The sequence below is a fragment of the Acomys russatus genome, chromosome 4 (genome assembly GCF_903995435.1).
Source record: "Acomys russatus chromosome 4, mAcoRus1.1, whole genome shotgun sequence".
NCBI classification, from domain to species: Eukaryota; Metazoa; Chordata; class Mammalia; order Rodentia; family Muridae; genus Acomys; species Acomys russatus.
Genome location: NC_067140.1, coordinates 55,098,014 through 55,122,756, shown reverse-complemented (window position 1 = coordinate 55,122,756; position 24,743 = coordinate 55,098,014). Strand labels below are relative to the sequence as shown.

General features: G+C 47.5%; 1 protein-coding gene and 1 pseudogene across 1 annotated transcript; both read right to left on the bottom strand.

Annotated features, from left to right (window-relative positions):
• Positions 1–7,287: 7,287 nt before the first annotated feature.
• LOC127188441 (60S ribosomal protein L30-like) lies at positions 7,288–7,687 on the bottom strand. The gene has a single exon (XM_051144900.1). It carries the CDS (start codon positions 7,685–7,687, stop codon positions 7,343–7,345), a length of 345 nt encoding a protein of 114 aa, XP_051000857.1. The 3' UTR covers positions 7,288–7,342.
• A 14,319-nt stretch (positions 7,688–22,006) lies between these two features.
• Positions 22,007–23,561, bottom strand: LOC127188607 (glyceraldehyde-3-phosphate dehydrogenase-like; annotated as a pseudogene).
• Between the last annotated feature and the right edge of the window lie 1,182 nt (positions 23,562–24,743).

Below are 24,743 nucleotides of genomic sequence, written 5' to 3'. Positions count from 1 at the left end.
TGAACAGGCTGTGTGTGTGGCAGTGCATGCCTGCATGGGGAATGTGTGAACAGGCTGTGTGGCAGTGCATGCCTGCATGGGGAATGTGTGAACAGGCTGTGTGTGTGGCAGTGCATGCCTGCATGGGGAAGGTGTGAACAGGCTGTGTGTGTGGGAGTGCATGCCTGCATGGGGAAGGTGTGAACAGGCTGTGTGTGTGGGAGTGCATGCCTGCATGGGGAATGTGTGAACAGGCTGTGTGGCAGTGCATGCCTGCATGGGGAATGTGTGAACAGGCTGTGTGTGTGGGAGTGCATGCCTGCATGGGGAATGTGTGAACAGGCTGTGTGTGTGGGAGTGCATGCCTGCATGGGGAAGGTGTGAACAGGCTGTGTGTGACAGTGCATGCCTGCATGGGGAATGTGTGAACAGGCTGTGTGTGTGGGAGTGCATGCCTGCATGGGGAATGTGTGAACAGGCTGTGTGGCAGTGCATGCCTGCATGGGGAATGTGTGAACAGGCTGTGTGTGACAGTGCATGCCTGCATGGGGAATGTGTGAACAGGCTGTGTGTGTGGGAGTGCATGCCTGCATGGGGAAGGTGTGAACAGGCTGTGTGTGACAGTGCATGCCTGCATGGGGAATGTGTGAACAGGCTGTGTGTGTGGGAGTGCATGCCTGCATGGGGAATGTGTGAACAGGCTGTGTGTGGCAGTGCATGCCTGCATGGGGAATGTGTGAACAGGCTGTGTGGCAGTGCATGCCTGCAGGTTCAGCACTTGGGAGGCTAAGCAGGAGAATTGCTTTGTGTTTGAGGCCAATCTTAGCTACATTGTGAGAAGCTCCCTGGGCTGCAGAGTAAGATCCTTTTGAGACAGGAAGAGTGGGGGGCAGGGAAAGAGAGAGGGAGGGAGAGAAGAAAAATGTGTCCACAGATTGCGAAACTGTCCCTGCTCTCTGTTTCCTGTTCCTTTAAGATGTAAGGGGCTGAGGAGTTGAAGTTGAGCATTCCTGGGTTGTCAGCCATGCCTTTCTTGCCCTGGTGGACTGTACCCCCCCAAACGTGATTCTGATAGTCAAGTCCTTCTTTCTAGAATGGCTTAAGAAATCTGAGAAGAGCAGAGCATGGTGTCCCATGCCTTTTAATCCCAGCACTTGGGAGGCAGAGGCAGGCGGATCACCGTGAGTTCGAGGCCAGCCTGGTCCACAAATTAAGTCCAGGACAGCCAAGGCTACATATAAAAACCCTGTCTCAAACAACAACAACAACAACAACAAAAACACCAAAAAAAAAAAAAAAAAAAAAAAAAAAAGAAAGAAAGAAAGAAAGAAAAAAAAGGGAAGAAAGAAATAATTCTGAGAAGACAAGAGTCTAATCCTTGTACTTTTAAAATCTTATTTTCGTTTTATTGTAATTTTGTGTGTAGCTGTATGTTCACAATGTATGTGCAGGACGCCCCTCCACAGTGCACGTGAGAACAACTTTGTGGAATCAATTCTCTCCTTTCACCTTTCCAAGGGTTTTGGGGGATCAAGTCCAGGTCACCCAGGCTGCTACAGCAAGCCTCTTTACCTGCTGAGCCGACCACTGGAAGCTGCTCTTGTCAGCTAGTTTGTAACAGCAACGTGGAAAGTACTGATTATTGCCGCTGCCGAAGAAACAGAAAACAAGAGTTGGAAAAGCCGTGGAGGAATCGGAACCCATGTGCACTGTTGCTCTGGTGACTATGCTGGCCTTGACCTCACAGAGCTCTCTACCCCTGCCTCTAGAGTTTGAGATGTGTGCCACCATATCCAGCAGGAAGTCAGGATCTGGGCATCTTTGCACATCTACATCCATGGGCATATTAGTTACAATGGCCAGTGTGGAGACACCCACTGAGTGACGAGATGAAGAAACTACGGTGTGCACGACTGTTGCACTGAGGTTACTGAGGAAGGTTATTGAGCTCCGAGAAAGAGAGCAAGAAGCACATGTAGTGGCACACAGCACTTGGGAGCTTGCGGGAGGAAGACTGAAAGTTTGAGGCCAGCCTGGGCTACCTTAGCTCAGAAACAAAACAAAACAAAAGAAAACAGAAATCCCACCAAATGCTACAACATGCATGAGCTTTGATGACATTATGCAAAGCAAAATAGGCCAGTTACAAAAAGACAAATACTTGTGTGATCCCATTAATATGAAGTAATCAAACTCACAGAAACGGGAAGTAGAGTGGTGGTTTCCAAGGGCTGGGTAGTAGTAAGTGTGAGATGTTGCACAGTAAGATTAGGATTTCATTCCTGCAGAACGAGACCATTGTGGATTCAACTGTGCAACAATGGCCTATACTCAACACCTTGCTTTATGTTCAATATGTTACAGGCATGTGTGTGTGTGTGTGTGTGCACGTGTGCTCACAGGGTCTCCTGTAGCCTAGGCTGGATATGAATTCCCTGTGTAACTGAGGATGGTCTTTAAAAAAAAAAAATATATATATATATATATATATATATATATATATTTATATTTATTATTACATATTCAGTGCTCTGCCTGCATGTACACCTGCAGTCCAGAAGAGGGAATTAGATCACACTATAGATGTGTTGTGAGCTACCATGTGGTTGCTGGGAATTGAACTCAGGACCTCTGGAAGACCAGAGTGTGCTCTTAACCACTGAGCCATCCCTCCAGCCCCTGAGGATGGTCTTAAACTTCTGATCCTCCTGCTTTTGCTTGCTGAGTGCTGGGATTACAGGTGTGTACCACCAAGGCTGGTTTTGTTGGATGTTTGTTTAATAATAATAATAATGATAATAATAATAATAATACAGCAGCTCTAGAAAGATCTTGCAGCTGCTTGTATTTCTCCAGCAGTGTCCTCCAGCCATGCCCCAAAAGACTTATTTTCTAAGCTCCTTCTAGGAAAGGAATGTAAAACTGAGATTTCTGGGCACCTTGGAGGCTGAAGAGGCAGAAAAGAGTCAACCAACTTTAAGGAATGGTGGCTCAGGGCCTTGCGTTTGCAATAAGGCCCTAGCAGTGCCAGGGAAGATGGTAAAAGAGAGAAAATATGCAAGCTTTTGCTTCTTTAAAAAACAAAGAATAGCCTTCCTTGGAGCTTGGTAGAATTATCAGGGACCACACACCCTTAAAGAAAACGGAGTCTCCCTCACACAGCAACCTTCAGATGCCAGTGACTCCTCAGCTGGGGGACTTTGTGTTCACCTTCTTGATGGAGTTAGCGAGCAGGCAAGCGTTACGTCAACTGAACACAAGTTAGAGTCATCAGAGAGGAACGGCCTCAGTTGAGAAGATGCCTCCATGCGAGCTGGTTGTAAGGGATGCATGCTCTTTTTCTTTTTTAAAATTTAACTTTTTATTGATTTTTTTGTGAATTCTGCACCACACACCTGAATCCCACTCATCTCCCCATCTCCTCACACCCACCCTCTACACTTAGAACCTTCCCTCCCAAAAGAAAAAAAAAAGTCTTGCTGTGGAAGCTGTAATGTGTCACACAGAACACACTTTTCCCACACATCTTTACTTGCAAAAGTTCATTGTAATGACTCATTGGTCTGGTACGAGGCCTCTGGCTTCTGCTGCACCATTAAGACTGGATCCTCCCTGGTTGTTCTCTCCAATACCCTGGTGTTGCCCTGTGTCATGGAGATCCTGCAGCTTGGAATCTGTAGGACCAGCCAGCCCCTTTACACTCTCCAACAGTTTATAGCTGGGATAGATGTTTGGGTGGGTCAACTCAAAGTCCCAGATCTGTAGCTGAGCTGGTCAGCATGCCAGCTCTCCCATACCCACACCACCAGGGTAAGCTCTCTAGCACTGCCTCGGCTACCTCATCCTATGCCACAACTGGCAGGGAGCAGAACTAGACTTTCCCATCTCATACCCTCCAGGTTCGCTCACCCATAACCCCCACAACCAGGGCCGGTTCTGCTGTGGTGACCCAAAAAAGAGCAGGGCTCGTTCTCCCAAATGCTGCAATTGGTGATGGGCAGGGCTCACTCTCCCGTTCTCATGATCCTGGGGCCAGCTCTCCTGCTGGCAAGGGGCAGTTTGGGGGCATCTCTCCCTTGTCCACACCACTGCATGCGGACCAATGGCAAGGGCCAGCTTTCCCAGGACCTCAGAGCCAGCTCACCTGTAAACTTCACAAGCAGGGCCAGCCCTACTGTGCTGCCCAGGCAAGGAGCAGGGCCTCAATCTTCTGAGTGCAGCAGCCAGTGAGGGGCAGGGACCCCTCTCCCACTCTCATGACCTGAGAGCCAGCTCTCCTGCCTGCCATAGGTGGCAAAGAGAGAGAGGGGCATCTCTCCCTCGCCCACACCACTGGCAAGGCATGCAAGTGGTACGGCCGGCTCTCCCACGCTCACACCCTCAGGCTGGCTCACCTACAGCTCCTGCCATCACGGCCAGCTCTACAGTGCTTCCTGGGAGAGGAATGGGGCCTCTCTCCTGTTCTCACAGTAAGGCATTCTCTTAATTAGTGATCCACGGGAGAGTGCCCATCCCATTGTGGGCGGTTCCACATCTGGGCGGGCTGTTTTGGTTCTATAAAAAAGCAGACTGAGCAAGCCATGAGGAGCAAGCCTGTAAGCAGCACCCCTCCATGGCCTCTGCATCAGCTCCTGCCTCTAGGCTCCTGCCCTGCTTGAGATCTTGTCTAGCTGACTTCTTTTTTTTTTTCAGTGATGGACTAGATATGGAGGAAGAATACTCGAAATAAAGCCTTTCCTCCCCAACTTGTTTGTTTGCTGTATATCAACAACAGTAACCCTAACTAGGAGAGAAATTGGTACCAAGGTAGTAGAGTGTTGCTCTGACTGACTTGACCATGTTGTTTTAGGGAGTATTGTAGAAGTCTGGCCTACAAAAGCCATTGAGTGTTCTAAGCTCAGTGAGATGTTTTATGGGAGCTTGGAAGATAAGTGAGAGCAGTGCAAAGAATGGAGGCCCCTGACCTGTGAGCTTTCAGATGGAAGCAAAGACTCTCCTGGGCCATCGGTGTGAAGAATCTGTGGTGCCTGGGCACCTGGACCTGAAGAATCAGTCATGATTAACAAGAGACCAGGACCATTAAGGTAAAACCTTTGCTTTAATGGGACAATGGATGCTGGCTTAGCTGGACCTCAGAAATAAGTAGTGAGTAAGAAGAGCCCAATGGGGCCTGGAGAGGTGGCTCAGTGGTTCATAGCGTTGTCTACTCTTCTAGAGGTCCTGAGTTCAATTCCTGGCAACCACATGGTGGCTCACAACCATCTATAATGTGATCTGGTACCCTCTTTGGGTACGCAGGTGTATATGCAGATAGAAAACTCATATATCTTAAATAAATAAATAAATCTGAAGAAGAAAGAGAAGAAGGAGAAGGAGGAGGAGGAGGAGGAGAAGAAGAAGAAAAACCCAGCATCACTGAAGTGAAATCTGGGAAGTGTTTTCTGAGAGTCAGCACATAGAAGCTGTGGTCCATGGGTGGCCATGGTTGCACTTAAGCAAACTTGGTGCTGATTTTAAAGGCATAAAGGCATAAAGAGGTCTTGGAGAGCAACTGAGGCTTGAAACTGCAAGAGGCCAGGAGAGGCTGTTGGTGAAGGGGCAGCCTCAGTAGCAGTTGAAGAGCTAGGATTAAAGGGGCCATACAGAGAAGCTGAGGTTTGGCACCCTAAGGAGAGCCAATGAGAGGCTATTGGTGAAAGTGTGGCCCAGGTACAGCAGAGACCTCAGCATTTTGGAGCTGCCAGTAGCATCGGTTGACCATACTGCAGAGCAGCAGTTGCCTGAGCTTAGAAGACAAGCTGTGTGTGCTGCAGAGGGCAGTGCCAGAGAAGTGCCCCAAGCCCCTTGGAGGAGCCCAGAAGACCACGAGTGAGTCCCAAGTATTGGACATTGAGTTATTTACTCTGTTGGAGTGTGGCTTGGCTTGGCTTTGATTTTCCCTCTTGAAGTGAGAAAGTAGTTAACTTATTTTTGATTTTATAGGAGCCCACAGTTGAAAGACTTTGGATTTTAAAAGAGACTAAAATATCAAGTGTTGGATTTTATTTAATTTAACTTTATTTATTTATTTATTTTGAGACAGGGTTTCTCTGTATAGCTCTGGCTGTCCTGGAACCTGCTCTGTAGACCAGGCTGACTTCAAACTCACAAAGATCTGCCTGCCTCTGCCTCCAGAGTGCTGGGATTAAAGGCGTGCTCCACCACCACCCAGCTAAGTGTGGAAAATTTTAAGGATTGTGGGACTTTTAAATTTTGGAATGTTTATAATGTAGTATTGTTATTAATGTGTGATCTTAGAGAGGAACAAGAAAGGAAAGGTGTTGGCTTAACGGTAATGTGTTTATGTGTCAAGTTGACAAGGGGTCACTTGGCGCTGCCTAGTATTAGGTCAGCCAACTTGGCACAAAGTAGGGCCATCAGAGAGGAGGGACCTCAACTGAGAAGATACTATCCAGCTGTAGACAAGCCTGTAGGACATTTTCTTAATTAGTCATTCATGGGGAAGGGAAGGGGGACAACCCATTGGGGATGGGGCCACTCCTAGGCTGGTGTTCTTGGTTGTCTAAATAAGCGGACGAAAGAAGTCACGTGGAGCAAGCCTGTAAGCAGCACCCCTCCATGGTGTCTGTATCAGCTCCTGCCTCCTGCTTCTTGACCCATTTGAGTTCCTGCCCTGACCTCCTTCAATGGTGGACTAAGATGTGGGAGTGTAAGCCAAATAAACCCTTTCCTCCTCAACTTGCTCTTCGGTCATGGTGTTTCATTGCAGCGATAAGAGGCCTGAGGCATCTGGCTTGAGAAGGTCATGTGCACACTGTCACAATTGCTGTGAGTTCATATGTGCATCGGCCCTGTTGTGTTCAGGGAACACTGTTTCCTCGTTATCTCTGTGCCCAGCCCTTCCTTGATGATTTCTGAGCCTTGGGAGGAGGGATGGGGTATAGAACCCTGTTTAGGACTGAGCGATCTGCAGTCTCTCATTCTCTGTACGTTGACCAGCTGTAGGTCTGTTAATCGCCAGCTGATGCTAGACAGTGCTTTTCTGATGAGGGTTCAGAGATGGATGCATTTATATGTGGGTATAGCAATAAGTCATTAGGAGTTTAAAACTGCATCCATTCGGGAGAATAACCGGTTCTCCTCTAGGGCCCATGAACTCTCTAATTACAGGTTCTTGACCCTTATAATGGTGCCAGGTTTGGGTCTATCTGGCAGAAGCCTGCTTTTATGTGGGTGCTAGGGATCTGAATTCACATTGACACAGCAAGCAGTCTACTGACCATAGTCCTAGTGCCTTTCAGCCTGTCATTTTTTTTTCAAAAGGAGCTCTGGCAAAGTTTTATTAAAGGAAAACTTTCCTGGTTTACTTTTCACCAGTCTGTTCTGGCATGCTTCTAATAATATCAGAATCCCCTGGGTCAATGATAGCCAGTGTGCACACTCTGTAGTATTTTCCACACGCTGTGCACAATTCATTATTATTGCCTCTGTAGTGATGGACACCAGTTTTAGCCAACATGGCATAGTACTCTATTTCAGATTTCCTCAAAGCTGGGCAGTTGTTGGCGAGGATAACCAATTTCGCTTTGCCTTGTCTGATCATCTTCAGAGTCTGTTTGTATCCCAGGACATACTTTCCACTTTTCATAACAAGCTGGAGCCTAGAGTTGATCGACTCCAGAGACTTTTTCATCTTTGTGGCCACCATCTTCCTGCCTTAGGTACAGGACAATCCCCAAACCAAAATTAGCCGCCAAGATAGCCGGGGAGCAAGAAAGCAGTCTGTCATATTTTAAAGATATCTATTTACATTTGGACAGAGGACTCGCTCAAGAAACATGAAATTACAAGAAGAAGAAACAAGAATCATGGCCCTGTAACCCTTAGACGGCTACAAGGGCACTGACAGTGAGCACTTAAACGCAGTCACGAAGACATTTTGGGGAACAGAATGTACAGACTCATGTACATCCCTATGATTAGCAGTTGTGTGCACCAGCTTTAGGTCACTGTTTGTTCATGAGATGGGGCCTCAAACTCAGAGATCCAGCTGCCTCTGCCTCCTGAGTGTAGGCATTCAAGGCTTGAAGTACCAGGCCTGCCTTGCGCTCAAGGTTAACTGCACTCATCTGAACCACCATGACAGAAAGCTTTAGTCTTCTGATCAGATCACCAAAACCCACAATGGGTCACCCAAAGAGCAGAAACCAAAAATAAATTAAAAAAAAAATTCACTAATGCAGACCTGAAAAAAGGACACCTCTTTATTTATTGATGAAATGTCACAAGGTCAACACTATTATAATGCATAATACAGACAGATTTGCAAAAAAAAAAAAAGCATATGCTATATATATTAGAATGCCATATATGGCTCATGCCTCCAGTGTTGGAAATGATGTAAAGATGAAGCATATAGCATGGTGAGCTGTAAAAACATGCTGACATGTGCTAGGTGCCTATCTGCTGTGCTAACGGTCAGGAAACTAAGGCAGGAGAGTTATCTGAGTCCAGGAGTTCAAGAGCAGTCTGTGTAATACACTGAAACCCCATCTTTATTTTTTTTAATTTATTTAATTATTCACTTTACATCTGGGTCTTAGCCCCCTTCCTCCTCTCTTCTCAGTCCCACCTTCCCTTCCCCACTTTCTTCCCTCTTCCTCAGAAAAGGGGAGTCCTCCTACCCACCTTCCTAGCTCATCAAGTCACATAAGGACTAAACGTAACCTCTCCCCTGTGTCCTGGCAAGGCAGTCCCATCAGGGGGAAGTGATCCGAATGCAGGCCACAGAGTCCATGTCAGAGGCAGCCCCTGTTTCCCTTACTAGTGGACCTACAGGAAGCCTGAGCAGCTCACCGGCTACATCTATGTAGAGGACTTCGGTCCAGTCCACGCATGGGCCTTGGTAGGTGCTTCAGACTCCGCAGGCCCCTCTTGGCCCTAGTTAGTTGGCTCTGTTGGTTTTGTTGTGGAGCTCTTGTCACCTCTAGGTCCTGAAACCCCTTCTTAAGAGAAGAGAAAATAGGACTGGAGAGGTGGCTCAGTGGTTAAGAGTATCAGCTGCTCTTCCTGAAGTCCTCGGTTTGATTCCTAGCGTCTGCCATCTGTAATTCCAGTTCCGGGAGATATAATGCCTTCTCCTGGACTCTGTGAACACTGTGTATATACGGTGCAGCAAGCAGGCAAAACATGCACGCACATAAAAATGAATAAAAAGAACACTTAATAAAATAAAAATAAAAAGAACACAAAATAAAAATGTGTTGGAGGGAATTAACAAAGGGAGAAAAGCAAAAATTTTTAAAATTCATTATCTGAAGACGTATAAGAATAGATTGTGATCAATCACCTGGAGGCGACTCACAAGCTCTGCTTTCAGTCAGTCATTAACTGTACTTGGAAGTCCCACATCAGAGTGGAGAGCTGCTTTTTCCTGTTAGGGCAGAGCTCTCTTTAGAAAATATACTTACAACTTATTTTCCACATGGCTTGGGACATTCTTCTGACTTGATACACAGGGACAGGAGCATTGCCTGTTAAACTTGCCCTTCTTCTGAGCCGGGATGCTGCGTTGCTATGGGTAGGTAGAAATTCATCCCTTGTGTGCTCACAAGCCGACCGCAAATTTGACATAAACAGTACTAGCGATGGAAGAGCAACGCCATTGTGTATTCTTATCCTACTGTGTGCAAAATTATCTTCAAGCTGTTCGGTGACTTTGCTGACTCCTGTGGGCAAATGTGGCTTTAATTCATTAAAAGTCCCCGGGATTTCATCAGCCAAAGGAATGCCAACTCAGAAAGAGGACACACTTTCAAACTGATGTTTTTCTCATTGCTGTATCGTGTGGTTGATCCAGTCATCTGAATTTCCTATCAAAAATATTGGGCTAGGTGAAAAAAAAAGTTTGCTGGTAACGTAAAATTCATCTTTAGGAGCCTTGTTTACACCTAATTTGAAGTATGTCATTATAGTCTGGAGTTCAAGTGGTATGTATTTTCTTCTGCAGAGTCCATAAATGTTTATTTATTTTTAAAAAAGATTTATTTATTATGTAGACAGTATGTATCAGATCACATTATAGATGGTTGTGAGCCACCGTGTAGTTGCTGGGAATTGAACTCAGGACCGCTGGAAGAGCAGTCAGTGCTCTTAACCACTGAGCCATCTCTCCAGCCTCCCATAAATGTTTAAATGAGTGCTTATAATGTGTTTTGATTTACTCAGCCATCAATCAACTCCTAAATCAGATAAGTCACCAAACTTTCATCTGGGTGTTGTGATGTATTCCTTCAATCCCATCACTAAGGAGGGCAGAGGCAGATGGATCTCTATGAGTTCAAGGCCAGACAGACAGACAAAGAGATTGAGCTCTCTGATACATTGTGGAGTTTCTGATTTTCTTTTTTTCTTTCTTTTTCTTTTTGTTTTTTGAGATGTGGTTTCTCTGTGTAGCCCTGGCTATCCTGGAACTCACTCTGTAGACCAGGCTGGCCTCAAACTCGGAGATCTGCTTGCTGGTGCCTCCCAAGTACCAGAAGTAAAGATGTGTGCCCAATTCTGATTTTCACTGTAACAGTTGCAAGAGTCACTACAAATTAAAAAAAATGTGACCACCTAACTACAGGAAACACGATTGAAATACTTCCCAGAAGTAGAAAGGGAGAGTGACTGCTTCAGGACACCATTTACAGTCCAGATTGTTCCCATGTGCCTCACCTCCTGGCCATTGTCACAAAGAATCTGCATCTTGAGAAAGTCAAATGGTCTAGGGACCCTCACTAGCTTTACACTATCTTGACACTTCACTTCTTGAAGTATGGAAGTGCAGCTTTTGATAAAAGGAACTCATACACCTGACATCTCCAGGAATGATCTAGCCTTGCATCTGAGATGTTCATCAAGTGAAATGACCCAATGCTTGAGACCCTAACTCATTTTATTCTTCAAAGGGAAAAGAGGGTGGAGTGGAGAGATGGCTCAGCAGTTAAGAGCACATACCGTTCATGCAGAGGTCCTGAGTTCAGTTCCTAGCACCCGCATTAAGATGCTCACAATGGCCTATAATAACCACAATTTCAGGTGATTAGATGCCTTTGGTCTCTGCAGGTGAGCGTGTGCATGTGGTTGTGTTTGCTCTCTCTGGAAAGAAGAGTAAGTTTAAAAGTAATTCCAGGCCCAGCACTTTAATCCCAGCACTTGGGAGGCAGAAGCAGGTGGATCTCCATGAGTTCAAGGCCAGCCTGATCTACACAGTGAGTTCCAGGACAACCAGGGCTACACAGAGAAATCCTGCCTTGAAAAAGAAAAACAAAACAAAACAAAGAATACCTGGTGGTAGTCTAAAAGTAACTCCAATATTCCAGAGGCAGAACCAGAAAGATCAGCACAAGTTTGAGGGAGCCTATACTACAGTGTAGGAACTCCCATCCCCTCCCCCCTCCCCCACCCCCACCTCCATCACACACACACACACACACACACAGAGAGAGAGAGAGAGAAACAAAAATTAAAAAGGGGATGAACTACAGAAAGAGACACAAAAAACCCCAAGAGCCATGGGTAAATAAATGCCCCAGCCCAACATTTCTCCCTCAGTGAGAACAATTCCAGATCTCTGATGTAGGCTTGTTTTTCAAGTAGCGTAAACGTGATGCTAAGAATATTGTGTGCAGCAGGGCGGGGTAGTACATGCCTGTTATCTCAGCTCTAGGGACTCAGAGGCAGGAGAATCTGAGATTCAAGGTCATCCTTGAGGCCAGCCTGAGCTATGTAAGATGCTTTCTCAAAATACCACTCATGAACCCAGAAATACTGTTATGCGTTCCGTTATGAACACAGTAGGATTGCACAGTGGGTGGGGGAGGGGAGTGATGTCTAACAACTGCCATAGTTCTGGGCTGAAGGTGTAGCTTCCCTGCCTAGCTTCTGTGAGGCCCTCAGTTTGATCTCCAGGACTGCAAAACTAACTCCCATAGTGTCTAAGTAGTGATCATCATAATTGACATTAGCAACTGTAAACTGCTACAGAAATATCAGTGATAGCCACAGATTACAGCCATGGATTTTTAACACTATTCACAGAACCACAAATTTACTAACATTTCAGAAATGTATTTTTAAAAATGATGTAATTTCAAAATTTACCCCTTTGATTATTTCTGAATTCTCTAAGGAGTTCCTGAGGGCCCCAGCTAAAAACCACAGACCCTACACACCTTACCCAAGTAAGACGAGTAAAGTTCTAGATAAATACTCAAGACTGGTTGATTCTCTGCTTTTGTGCTAAGACAGGGTAGGACCTGTTCTGTGAGTTTGGATAATTAGTACAGCAGGGTTGGGTGATTAAGGAGATGCCTAGGTCTCCCACAGGGGAGCATGGCCGAGGATGCTTAACTGAGAGCCTCTCCCCGGCAGGATGCAGTTGACACCTGCATCTTTCCATCCGGTTTCACTGCAGGAATGCCGTGCAGCCTCCTCTATATCCTCAGACCCTCCTCCGGGAGCAGCTCCGCATTCCACGGCACAGTCTGCTTCTCAGGCCACAAGAAAGGATCCTGAAGACACTGCTTACCCATTGAGAGAAGGAGCTCCCTTTAATGCAAGAACCTCCCTGTTTGTTAGATTGCTGGCCACGTGGAGACCCCCAGAGCAAGGAGGACCCAGCCACCCATACTATCACCCCCTCCACCCACCCTCTGGCTGGAAAGGGCTGAAATGTCCTGGAGTTGCTAAGCAACAGGACAGAATTCAATGACGACTGTACCCAGAGAATTGCTACAGCCTCAGTACCATGCAGTATATAATATAGCGCAGCATTCTCCTTGGAGGTCTACGAAGGGGGTGGGAAAGAGACATCGAATGTCTAAAATGGCCTAAAGGAGCCAAGACAGGCTGACCATGAAGACCAGGCTCATTGCACAGCAGAAGTTGGAGAAGTCCCCTCCTCCAGCATACCAGGGCCTGTCAAAACCTTTGGTGGCTCAGCAGAAGGCACCTGTCACCAAAACCTGATGACCTAAGTTTCCTTCTCAGGATCCACAGGGCAGAAGGGAGACCCAGCTGCTGTAAGTTGTCTTCTGACCTCCGCTTGCCTGCGGTGATGCACACCTGCAGAATAAACAAATAAAGCGCAATGGGAAAAAAAAATCTGCTTGCCCTCACAGTCCGTCACAGTGCTAAAAGGAGCTGGGTTGAAGAGATGGCCCAGTCCTTCACATGCTGCATAAGCACGAGTTTGATCTCCAGCACAGGCGAAAGCTGGGGACCGCAGGCCGTATGGGCAACTGTGGTCCTGGAGCGGAGGAGCCCTGTGGCTCCCAGACCAGAATGTTTAGATGAATCACCTAGTTCCAGGTTCAGTAGGAAATCCCGTCTCCAACAGTTAAGATGAACAGAAATTAAAGAGGACACCCAGGGTAGACCTCCGGCCTCCACACTCTTAGTGCACATAACGTGCACTGACACACACGTGTGCATGTGTGTGCTCTCCCCCTACCTCAAACCCTGGTGCTGGGAGTGAGAACCACAGCACTAGGAGGAATGAGACCTAAGGATTGCTGTAGGCTACACAGTAAGAACCTGTTTCAACCAAACCAAGGGCTGGGGAGATGGCTCACGTGTTCTTAACCAGAGTGGAGAGATGGCTCACGTGCTCTTAACCGGAGGACCCAGGCTCAGTTCTCATGACACCTCATAGCCATCTATAATCCCAGTTTCAGGAAGTCCGGCACCCTCTTCTGACTTCCAAGGGCATCAGGCGTACATGTGGTACACAGTTATACATGTGAGCAAAAACACTTATGCACATAAAATAAAATAAAGAAATCTAAAAGACGAGATAGTTTAGTGAGTAAAGGCATCTGCCACTAAACCTGGCATTGTATGTCCCACCCCTGAGTCTGAGGCCAGCCTGGTCTACATACTGAGTTCTGGGACAGCCAGGGCTCTGCTACAAAGAAAAACCCTGTCTCAAACGATATCGCCACCACTACCGACAAAATAATAAAATTAAATTAAAGATTAGCCGGATGTGGTGGCACACGCCTTTAATCCCAGCACTCGGGAGGCAGAGGCTGGTGGATCGATGTGAGTTCAAGGCCAGCCTGGTCTACAAAGTGAGTCCAGGACAGCCAAGACTACACAGAGAAACCATGTCTCAAAAACCCAAAATAAATAAATAAATAAAAATAAATTAATTAATTAAAGAAGACTAGGAGCCATGTTGATAAAATAAGGCACAACAGCCTTGATTTTTTTTTTTTTTTTACTGGATTTTTAAAAAAGTTCTAACAGTCATTTTTTTATAAAATTGGAAACTTTGAATGTGGACTTATACAGTACTGTTAAGGCATTGGGCACAATGTTTTAACTTTGATGACAGTAGTGAGCTCCTGAACAGAATGTCCTTTTCCTGGTCATGGAGGACATGTTGGAGTTTTGGGGACTGAAGCACCAGAGTCTAACCTGTTCTGAAATGGTTTAACAAAACATACATATTCGAGGAGAGAAAACAAAAGTGTCCAGTGTTAACTGGAGAATCTAGGTCATGGGTGCTCATTGTGCTATTTTTATAACTTTTATGTAGGTTTGAAAAAAAAAATAGGAAAGCTCAGGGCTTGGCACAAGAGCCAGTCAGTCAGTATAAGTCGGCTCCCTGCTGCGTGAGTTGGTTTTTGAGCTAAACAAGGAAATGATGCTGCAGAGCCGAGGAAGAAGATGAAGTTTCTGTCATGGGCTTAACAACTAGGGCCTCCCTCCCACCACGGTGGCCACGTCACACTTTCCCCACGGTGGGAGGAAGATGCAGCCTGGCTCATCAACTAAGTTCACAGCCTGGCCCTGTGACATCACCTCTGTGGAAGGTAAAATGCCAGATGTGGAAAGGATACTCAGCTCTCAGGCTTTGAGGTGCCCTGTCCTCTGGGAGCCCCACTGTATTGGGGTGTCAGCTGCTCACTACAGTACTGTTGGGTCCCTTTTCTGCAGTGACTTATTTTGATACCTTATAACTTTTTTTTGAAAGAAAACGTTTATTTATATTCTTTTATCTGTGACTTATTTTGACACCTTAGAACTAATTATTTATTTGTTTGATTTTTTTTTTTTTTTTTTTTTTTTGAGACAGGGTTTCTCTGTGTAATAGCCCTGGCTATCCTGGAACCAGGATGGCCTTGAACTCACAGAGATCCACCTGCCTCCGCCTGCTGAGTGCTGGGTTTAGAGGTGTGTGCCACCACTCCTGGCTAGAACTTCTTTCTAAAGCGTTTATTTTTATTCTTTCTTTCTCTCATTCTCTCTTTCTGTGTGTGTGTGAGAGAGATATACACAGGTGCTTGCAATGTTGGATCCCCTGGAGCTGGAGTTACAGGAGATATGGGCCACCCACTATGGGAACCTAGCTTCAGTCCTCTGGACAAGCTAGGAGCCTTGACTGCTGCCTTTTTATTCCCAGCAACCCTTCGTGATAGTGGTTGTGTTGTTTGTTTCACTTGTAGGGAAATGGGCTCGGAAGAGGTTTAAAGGCTTGTGAGTGTCTCCTGAGCGATAGAGCGAGGAGTCTGGATCCAGGACTTCCTGACCCCCGAGCTCTCTCAGCTCCATCCTTCCGTGGGAGCAGAACTTGATACTAAACAAAACTCCATCCCCAACCTGGTCAGCAAGCCCGCAGAAGTTAGTGATGTGTAGGGAGACTGAGATCAGAGACGGGACTTTGTGGCGGACCCTGAGTTGGAACATAAGAATTTGCTCATTCTGTGATCTTTACTACCCTCAAGACTCCCTCCATAGCTACCATTGGAGAAAGATTAACAATGCCTCTCCTGCTCCCAGGAAGGCTGGGTGGGTCTCTCTGTCTGTCTGTCTGTCTGTCTGTCTGTCTGTCTCTCTCTCTCAAGGTTCATTTATTATTTATACAGTATTCTGCCTGCCACAAGAAGGCACCAGATCTCATTACTAATGGTCGTGAGCCACCATGTGGTTGCTGGGAATTGAACTGAAGACCTTTGGAAAAGCAGATGGTGCTCTTAACCTCTGAACCATCTCTCCAGCCCCGGTGGGTCTCTTTTACTTGTGTTTTAGGGACACTATTTTATTGTTGGAAGTGTTCCCTTTGGGGGATTCTTGTGGTCATGCTGTGACCCTTGGACATCCCTTTTGGTTTTCCACCTCTCATGACACCGCCTCTCACCTGGTTATGTTCCTGTTAGTTCCCTGGTATCACCATTTCCTCCCATGTCTCTGAAAACTCAGGATCTTATCAGGCCTAGGCTACTTTCCATTTGGGGCCCCAAACTTTTTCTTTCTTTCTTTCTTTCTTTCTTTCTTTCTTTCTTTCTTTCTTTCTTTTCTTCTTCTTCTTCTTTTTCTTCTTCTTCTTTTTCTTCTCCTTCCTCCTCCTCCTTCTTTTTCTTTTGGTGTTTTGAGACAGGGTTTTTCTAGTAGTCCTGTAGTCCTGGATGTCCTGGACTCGCTTTGTTAACCAGGCCTGGCCTTGAACTCATAGAGATCCACCTTCCTCTGCCTCCCGAATGCTGGGACTAAAGGCGTGTGCCACCACGCCCGGCCTACTCTTGCTTTCTTTTTTTTTTTGTTTTTTTGAGACAGGGTTTCTCTGTGTAGCCTTGGCCATCCTGGACTCACTTTGTAGACCAGGCTGGCCTCGAACTCACAGGGATCCGCCTGCCTCTGCCTCCGGAGTGCTGGGATTAAAGGAGTGAGCCACCACGCCGGGCTACTCTTGCTTTCTTAGTGGAACACTTTACTCCTTTTCAGCTATCATTTCCTTTTAAGTCAATGTGACAAATGCCAGATTCCATAGTGATTCCTGATTTCTTCTCTTGCACAGGTGTCTCTTTTTGTATTCCCTTTGCCATCCGTCTGTCTGTCCGTCCATCCATCCATCCATGCATATATACCTATATTCACATAAACACAAACATACACACACTCATATCTATGTATTCTATTATCTGTCTGTCTGTCATCATCATCTATGTATCTACCCAATCACCTGGTCTTCTACCTGTCCTATCTTCACTGAGCACTTGGTATTTGCCAAATGTAAAGGGACAGTTCTTGCCTATGGCAGGACCTGACAAATGACAAGCAGAGTTAAAAGTTCTCCTTGAAGTGTGTGCTGGAACCATAGGTATCAGAAGAAGAAAGAACTAAGTGGTCAGAAGGCTTCTGGGAGGGCTGGGGTCTGAGCTGCATGGGGACTCTTCATCTTTTTGTTTCTGTTTGCCTATCACTCCCACATCCCCCCTTTAGCCGCTTGAAACCACTTGTAGATGCCTGGGTCGAAGGCAGTTTCTGTGAGCAACTGTCACAGGGCCCTTCCCGACCGCTGGTAGGCGTTGGCTTTCCTGCCTTAGCCACGTCATTGCACCAGGGCGTGTTCCTCCTTTCTTCTCTGCTCCTCTGCCCTCTCCTCTTCTTTCCTTTTTTCCTTCTTGTCAGAAATTTTCTCTGTTACTATGGGGAAACTTCCCCTCAGGTGGATAAAGGGGCAGGCCTCAAACTCGTGATGGTTTTGCCTCAGTTTCTCAACCACCAGAATTACAGGACACTGGGCCAGTACTTTGACTTTTCTGTTTTTAAAGGTATTTTGGTTTGTTTGTTGAGACAGGGTCTCCCTGCATCCCTGGCTATCTTGGAATTCACTATGTAGACCAGGCTCACCTCCAGCTTGCCTGCCTCTGCCTCCTGATTATGCTTGGCTTAAAGAGTATGTTTTGTTATTTTGAATTATGTATATAAATATGTGTTTGAGTGTGTGTGCACATGAGTTCATGTGCCTAAGGAGACCAGAGGCCTTGGGTGCCCCTGGAGCTGGAGTGACAAGCAGTTATGAGCCACGGGACATGGGTGGGTGCTGGGAAGGGAAGGTATATCCTCTGGAAGGACAATATATCCAGTTTTAACTGCTGAGCCCTCTCTCCCAGCCCCTAAGAAGTACATGGGATCTTTAAGGCTCTACTGCCTCTTCACTGAGTCTGATAATGTACATCTATATCCCAACATGAAGACTGCTGAGGCAGGAGGACCACTGTGAGTTGGAATCCAGTCTGGACTACATAGTAGGTTCCAGGGCAGTCTTGGCTACAGAGTGAGATAGTGCCTCAAAAACAAACAAACAAAGTCAAACTAAAAAGCAATGATAGAAATACTCTGCTGCCTCTAACACCCTGCAGAGGTTACAGGGGCAGCTAATCTCTCAAGGGCTGAGCTGAGCAATAGTTAGATGAGTGTCTTGTGCATGCTTCTGTCCCTAGCTGTTGGACAGTCAGTGTTTGGTTCCCTCCATCTGCAAGGTGGCAGGCAGCGAGGCAGTGGCCCAACAGGTCTGGGGACATTACCAGGCTATTGGCAGGAAATGCTTCACAGACGATCCTTTCCCCCCCTGCTTCCCAGAGCCCCACCCCCCAAATCCAAGGCTACCACAGCTTTCCTTCTAGAAGGTTACAGGTGACCTGGCTTGCAGTTGGTCCTTCTAATCCTCCCTACAATGGCAGGATCACAGCTGAGCCCATGATGCTCTTTGTTTGCTGGGGATTTTTCTGCTAGATCAGGAAGAAGAAAGCTGAAGAGCTGGGGAAAAGCACTACTAAAGAATAGGCTCCTGGACTGGTGGTGACTGCGGCAGTGGTGGTGGCTGAGGCAGTGGTGGTGGCTGAGGCAGTGGTGGTGGCTGCACAGGACTTTGATCCCAGCACTCAGGAGGTAGAGGCAGAGGAACTCTGTGAGTTTGAAACCACCCTGGCTCATATAGCTAGCTAGTTCCAGGCCAGCTAGGGTTACACAAAGAAACCCTACCAAAAAGAAAGAAAAGAAAAGAAAGAAAGAAAGAACGGCCAGGTGTGGTGGCGCAGGCCTTTAATCCCAGCAATTGGGGGGCAGAGGCAGGTGGATCGCTGTGAGTTGGAGGCCAGCCTGGCCCACAAAGAGAGTCTAGGACAGCCAAGGCTACACAGAGAAATCCTATCTCAAAAAACAAAACAACACAAAAGAAAGAAAGAAAGAAGAGAATAGGCTTTCATACATGTGTGCATTTTTTTTTTCTTCGAGACAGGGTCTCTCTGTGTAGCTTTGGCTGTCCTGGACTCACTTTGTAGACCAGGCTGGTCTCGAACTCAGAGAGATCCACCTGCCTCTGCCTCCCCAGTGCTGGGATTAAAGGTATATGCCACCACGCCCGGCTACATGTGTGCATCTTTGGATGCTGTTTTTTGCGGTGGGGGTGGGGGAGGGGACTTCCCTTTCTTTTCATGTTGCCTTGGAGTTGAAGTCTAGCCAGAAGATCGTATCTGGAGGGAGTCTGGTTCAATATACAACAACAGCATCTGAACTCACATTCTGTTATCCTCGCTGGCGGATTCTGCCCTCCCCACCTCAGCTGAAAGGGTGTGAGACTGTAATGGAGGGGCTGGGGCTGTGGAAGCCGACACAGATATAGGGGAGCTAATGACAGATAGAACCCAAACAGTGTAAGCCTTCCTCAGTTGTGCCAACTGCAGAGAGAGCACTCTGAAGGCACAACTGTGTGCTTGTGGACGCTGGCTGAACACACACACACACACACACACACACACACACACACACACACACACACGATGGGCAATGGCAGAGGCCAGTTGTAGGAGATGGTTAGGCCCTAAGTTCTATTCCTAGCACTCATTTGAGATGGTTTACAACTGCCTATAACTCTAGCGTCAGGTGGATCCAAAAGCCCTCCTTTGGACTTTTTGGGGACCATCACACATGTGCCCGTGCATATATGCAGACACACATGTAGATGCAAAATAAAATATTTTTAAAAAATAAAAATTGAAATGAACAAGAGCTTGGGGGTTGGGTCAGGAAGTAAAAACTTCAGGACCTGCAACGGAATCCTCCCCATCCCCCACGCCTGAGCATAAATAGTACTTGTGCTCTTCCAATGAGATGAGAGGTGGACACAGGAGAATCCCTCTAAGCTTAAAGCCCGGCTGGCCTGGCATACACAGTGGCGAAACAAAACAACAAGGGACTCTGTCTCAGCAAGGTGAAAGGCAAGGACACACTCAAGGCTGTCCTTTCACTGCTACATGTTTGCTGTGGCAGCATATACCCATACACATATACACAACCCCACCCCACCCCACCCCTCCTCTCTCCTCTCCCTCTCTTGCTTCTGCTCACCCACTCTCCTCTCAGACTAATTAAATATTTAACAAACAAAAGCCACAAAAGCTTGGGATGCAGTTCAATGGGAGAGTGCCTGCCTAGCATGAACAAGACCTTGGTCGGCACCCAGCACAGCTAAACAAAATGATGCCAACAGAATCTCAAGGGGACAATAGGTATAAGACAAAGTGGCACATTGACTACGATATTAGCATCTTTCTTTAAGATGACCTGCTGGGGAAGTGCGGTTGGCTGACAAGGACCCCTAAGCACTGCCTGTGGCACCTTTCTGTGTGCTCAGGGCTCGTGTTTCCCTGGCTGCTTCCAGCCAGGATTACCTATAGTGGCCTGTCATTCCTCCATAGAGATTGCTTTCCAATGGGATTCCTCTTACAGCCCTGCCATAAACAGTGGGCTCAGGATTCTTCCTGGCTTTTCATTTCACAGGTAGAGGCTCTTCCGGGTTCCCTGTTCCTTGCCAGGCTGGTCTGAAACTCTTTACAGAGATCAGCCAGGTTTCAAAGTCATAACAGAGCACCGAGATTATAGGCACGAGCTGCCTTGCCCAACAGATTTTCCTTTGTTTCTCCTTCCTTCCTTCTTCCTTCCTTCCTTCTTTCCTTCCTTCCTTCCTTCCTTCCTTCCTTCCTTCCTTCCTTCCTTCCATCCTTTTTAAGCCGAGATCTTAGGAAATCTTTGTCTCAGGCTCCCAAAGTACTGGGAGTACAGGTTTACCCACAATGCCTGAATTCCTCCAGTAAATTTCTTGGACATCAAAATCTCTATTCACAACCATCTGAAAAATCCGAACAGATTGCATTCACGGTCTGGGGCCAAGAAGCACCAGAAAGTTGACTTTTGGAGGTGGACAAGCCTGGAGGATTTTGTCAGATTTGGAGAAGCCCGTGGACAGAATCAATTGTATGGCATGTTAGGAGAGTGGACTGGAAAGGGGTGCAAAAACTCAGGAGGAAAAAAAAAACCAACAACCAAAAAACGAACACATGCTCGCAGCAGACACGCCAGAGAGGCTCACCTGCGGAGCTCGAATGCTCGCTCTCCGGAGGCAAACACTAGACAGAACTGGATTTTAACCCTCCGTGCCTCCTTTTCCCACCGCAGACTTCATTTCCTCTTGTATGGAAGCAGATTTCATTCACTGTACTGAGTTGTGAGGGTGGTGAGGAGTGCACACACTTCACTGGTCGGGCTCTTGAATTTTAAGATCAGCCATCCTTAGTTACTATTGTTTTTAGAATCTGAAAAGGAGGTCAGTCAGAGGCTGGCTAGAAAAAGAAAGGCACGGTGGGTGGGGAGGGGGTCTCCATCCTAGGGCTTGGGAGTGTGGCCCCTCTAGTGGTTCATCCCTTAGGAGAAGCGAGGGTTCTGTGTTCTCCCAGAGAGGTGGGTCAGCAACCCTTGGCCTTTATTATGGCTTCCTGCAGAGTCCTGGATGCTGTGGCCACCTGCAGGCAGGGGAGAAGACCTGAGCAGCCTCAGACAGGCAGAGATATGGATGAACACTGGATGGAAATGGAGTCAGGGTCCAGACTCCGAGGACCAGACCCTATGGCTCCTTCCATTTCCTCTGATCTTGGCCCCTAACTCTGACAGAAGTCCATCCCTCTGTGTCCAGGGGACCTGAGTTGTCCTGAGTGGAGTGACTTTTTTGGGGTCGCAGTGACATTTATTCAAGAGAGTGAGGCTCCCTGGGCCCCTTCCTGTTATTCTGGGGGTCTGGGATGGAGACTGTGAGGGAGATGCTCAGTGTCAGGGGCCGAGTTGAGATAGGGACTCCTCAGCAGCCCAGGGCCTCTCTCTTGCTCTCCTGTCCTTGCTGGGTTGGGTGGTCCAAGGCTTCTTATTCCTTGGAGGCTACGTAGGCCATGAGGTCCATCACCCTGTTGCTGAGGCCATAGTATTCATTGTCATACCAGGAAATGACCTTTACAAAGTTGTCACTGAGAGCAATGCCAGCCCCAGCATCAAAGGTGAAAGAGTGGGAGTCACTGCTAAAGTCCCAGGAGATAGCCTGGTCGTCAGTGTAGCCCAGGGTGCCCTTTAGTGGGTCCTCAGACATCTGCTTTATCACCTTCTTGATGTCATCATACTTGGTGGGTTTCTCCAGTCGGCATGTCAGATCCATGACAGTCATGTTGAGGGTAGGAACACGGAAGGCCATGCCAGGAAGCTTCTTGTTCAGCTCTGGGATGATCTTGCCCACAGCCTTGGCAGCACCAGTGGATGCAGGGATGATGTTCTGGGCAGCCCCACAGCCATCACACTACAGCTTTCCAGAGGGACCATTGTAGGCTCACTTTTCTTAACAATTATACTTTATTATAAACTCACTAACAGAGCGTACCTCCCTTACAACCCGGCTAACCCAAACAATAGGAAAAGGAGATTAAAGAACACAATAATGAAGCTTTAAGGATATCAGTTCTGAGGAACGATTCTCCTGGCGTAGTCAGCAGGACCTCAGCAAACCTGCAGTTCAACCAAGGTTGCTGCTGGAACCTGGAGCAACCGGAGCCCGAAGCCTCAGCTGGAGTCCAAAGCCTTGAAGCCTTCCCTGGAGCAGTTCTCTCTAGGAGTGTCTCTCAAAGTGTTGATGAACAGCCAAAACAATCCCAAGCCCCCACCCCCACCCCCGCCCGAAGCCTCTTGTTTTGGAGATATATATATCTCCTCTCAGAGTCTCTACTAGGATGTTTTCAGCTGGCAACATCCAAGCTCCCCGACGAAGTGGCTTGACTTCCAACGGGATAAACATCCTGCTCTCTCACTAGTCTGTTCCCAATCCCACACAAAACACAAAAACATGTTCCTCTCTCCTACAGTCCATCCACTGTCTTCTGGGTAGCAGTGATGGCATGGACTGTGGTCATGAGTCCTTCCACGATGCCAAAGTTGTCATGGATGACCTTGGCCAGGGGGGCTAAGTAGTTGGTGGTGCAGGAAGCATTGTTAACAATGTTGAGTGAGCTGTCAAACTTCTTGTGGTTCATACCCATCACAAACATGGGGGCATCGGCAGAAGGGGCAGAGATGATGTTCCTTTTCTTCCCACCCTTCAAGTGGGCCCCAGCCTCCTCCATGGTGGTGAAGACACCAGTAGACTCCACAACATACTCGGCACCAGCATCACCCCATTGGATGTTAGTGGGATCTCACTCCTGGAAGATGGTGATGGCTTTCCCGTTGATGACAAGCTTCCTGTTCTCAGCCTTGACCGTGCCGCAGACCTTGCCGTGGGTAGAGTCATACAGGAACATGTAGACCATGTAGCTGAGGTCAATGAAGGGGTCACTGATGGCAACAATCTCCACTTTACCAGATAAGCAGGCAGCCCTGGTAACCAGGCACCCAATATGGGCAAATTCATTCATTCCTTCACCATCGTTGTCTAAGGGACGAGGCAGGCACTGCAGGAAAAGATGCGGCTGCTTCTGGAACAGGGAGGAGCAGAGTTGAGTGGAGCGACTTGTAAAGGGACCCTTGTTCTCCAGGGGCCAGCCTGTAGCAGAGGGTTTGGCTCTGTGCGGGGATCTCAGCTGACCCAGGGAAAGGCAGGAACTCTCAAAAGGTGCAGTTTTTGGAGTTCAGTCCTGAGAAGTCTCTTCTCCTGGTGAGTCAGAGCCCCTAGCCCCCTCCAACTCTAGCCTGGGCACCGAGGGAAAGCCAGTTCCCACTAGAGCCAGCTGGGCCCTACAACTCTTCATTTCCTTGAGGGTTTTTAAAAACTTATTTATTTATTTACTTTACATCCCGACCAGAACTTCTCCTCCCTCCTCTCCTCCCAGTCCTTCCCTCTCCCCTCCCCCTATACCCTCTCCCTTTCTTCTCAGAGAAGGGGAGACATGCCATGGATATCAATCTGCCTTGGCATAGCAAGTAGGACTGGGCACATCTTCTTTCATTGAGGCTAGACAAGGCGGCCCAGTTAGGGGAAAGGGATCCAAAGGTAGGCAACAGAGGCAGAGACAGCCCCTGCTCCTGCTGCAAGAGGTCCCACATGAGGACCAAGCTCTGTACATCTGCTACATATGTGTGGGGGGCCTAGAGCGGATCTTCTTCTTCTTCTTTTTTTTTTTAAGAAGTCCACTGGAAAGACAATTTAGTGACAAATTCCTTGGCTGACTCCAAGCAAAAAGGTCCAGCAGGTGTCATTTGTCTTCCTGCTCTCTCTGCCCTAACTTCTCCTGCATCACAGCCGTCCACCTCTGGCCAGCAGGATGTTGTGGCCCAGCATCCCTTTTCTGCCAGGTGGACAAGAATCAATATGCTAACCAAGGACCTCGTTTGCCCCCCCCCCCCCATCAGAGCGATGTTCCTGGCCAACCAGTTGGGCTGGGTTCAATCCTTTCCAAATCAAAGAGTGGAGACATTTTGCTAAATGTCCCTACCCACAAGCCCCATCAGTCTTTTGTGTAAGTCCTGCCTTCCCGTCCTTTCTTCTCTCTACTCCCACCTTCCACAAACGTTCTGGATCCCCCAGTGTGGTCAGTTGGCCCATCTGTCTGGTGTTCGCCCTTTCCCTCTTCCCTCCTGCTCGGGAGGCACGATCGCCTCGGGTGGACTCTCTAGGTGGCTGT

What these genes read in the sequence shown, in the direction of transcription:
- LOC127188441 (XM_051144900.1), bottom strand. Translation starts at nt 7,687, where the DNA reads ATGGTGGCCACAAAGATGAAAAAGTCTCTGGAGTCGATCAACTCTAGG.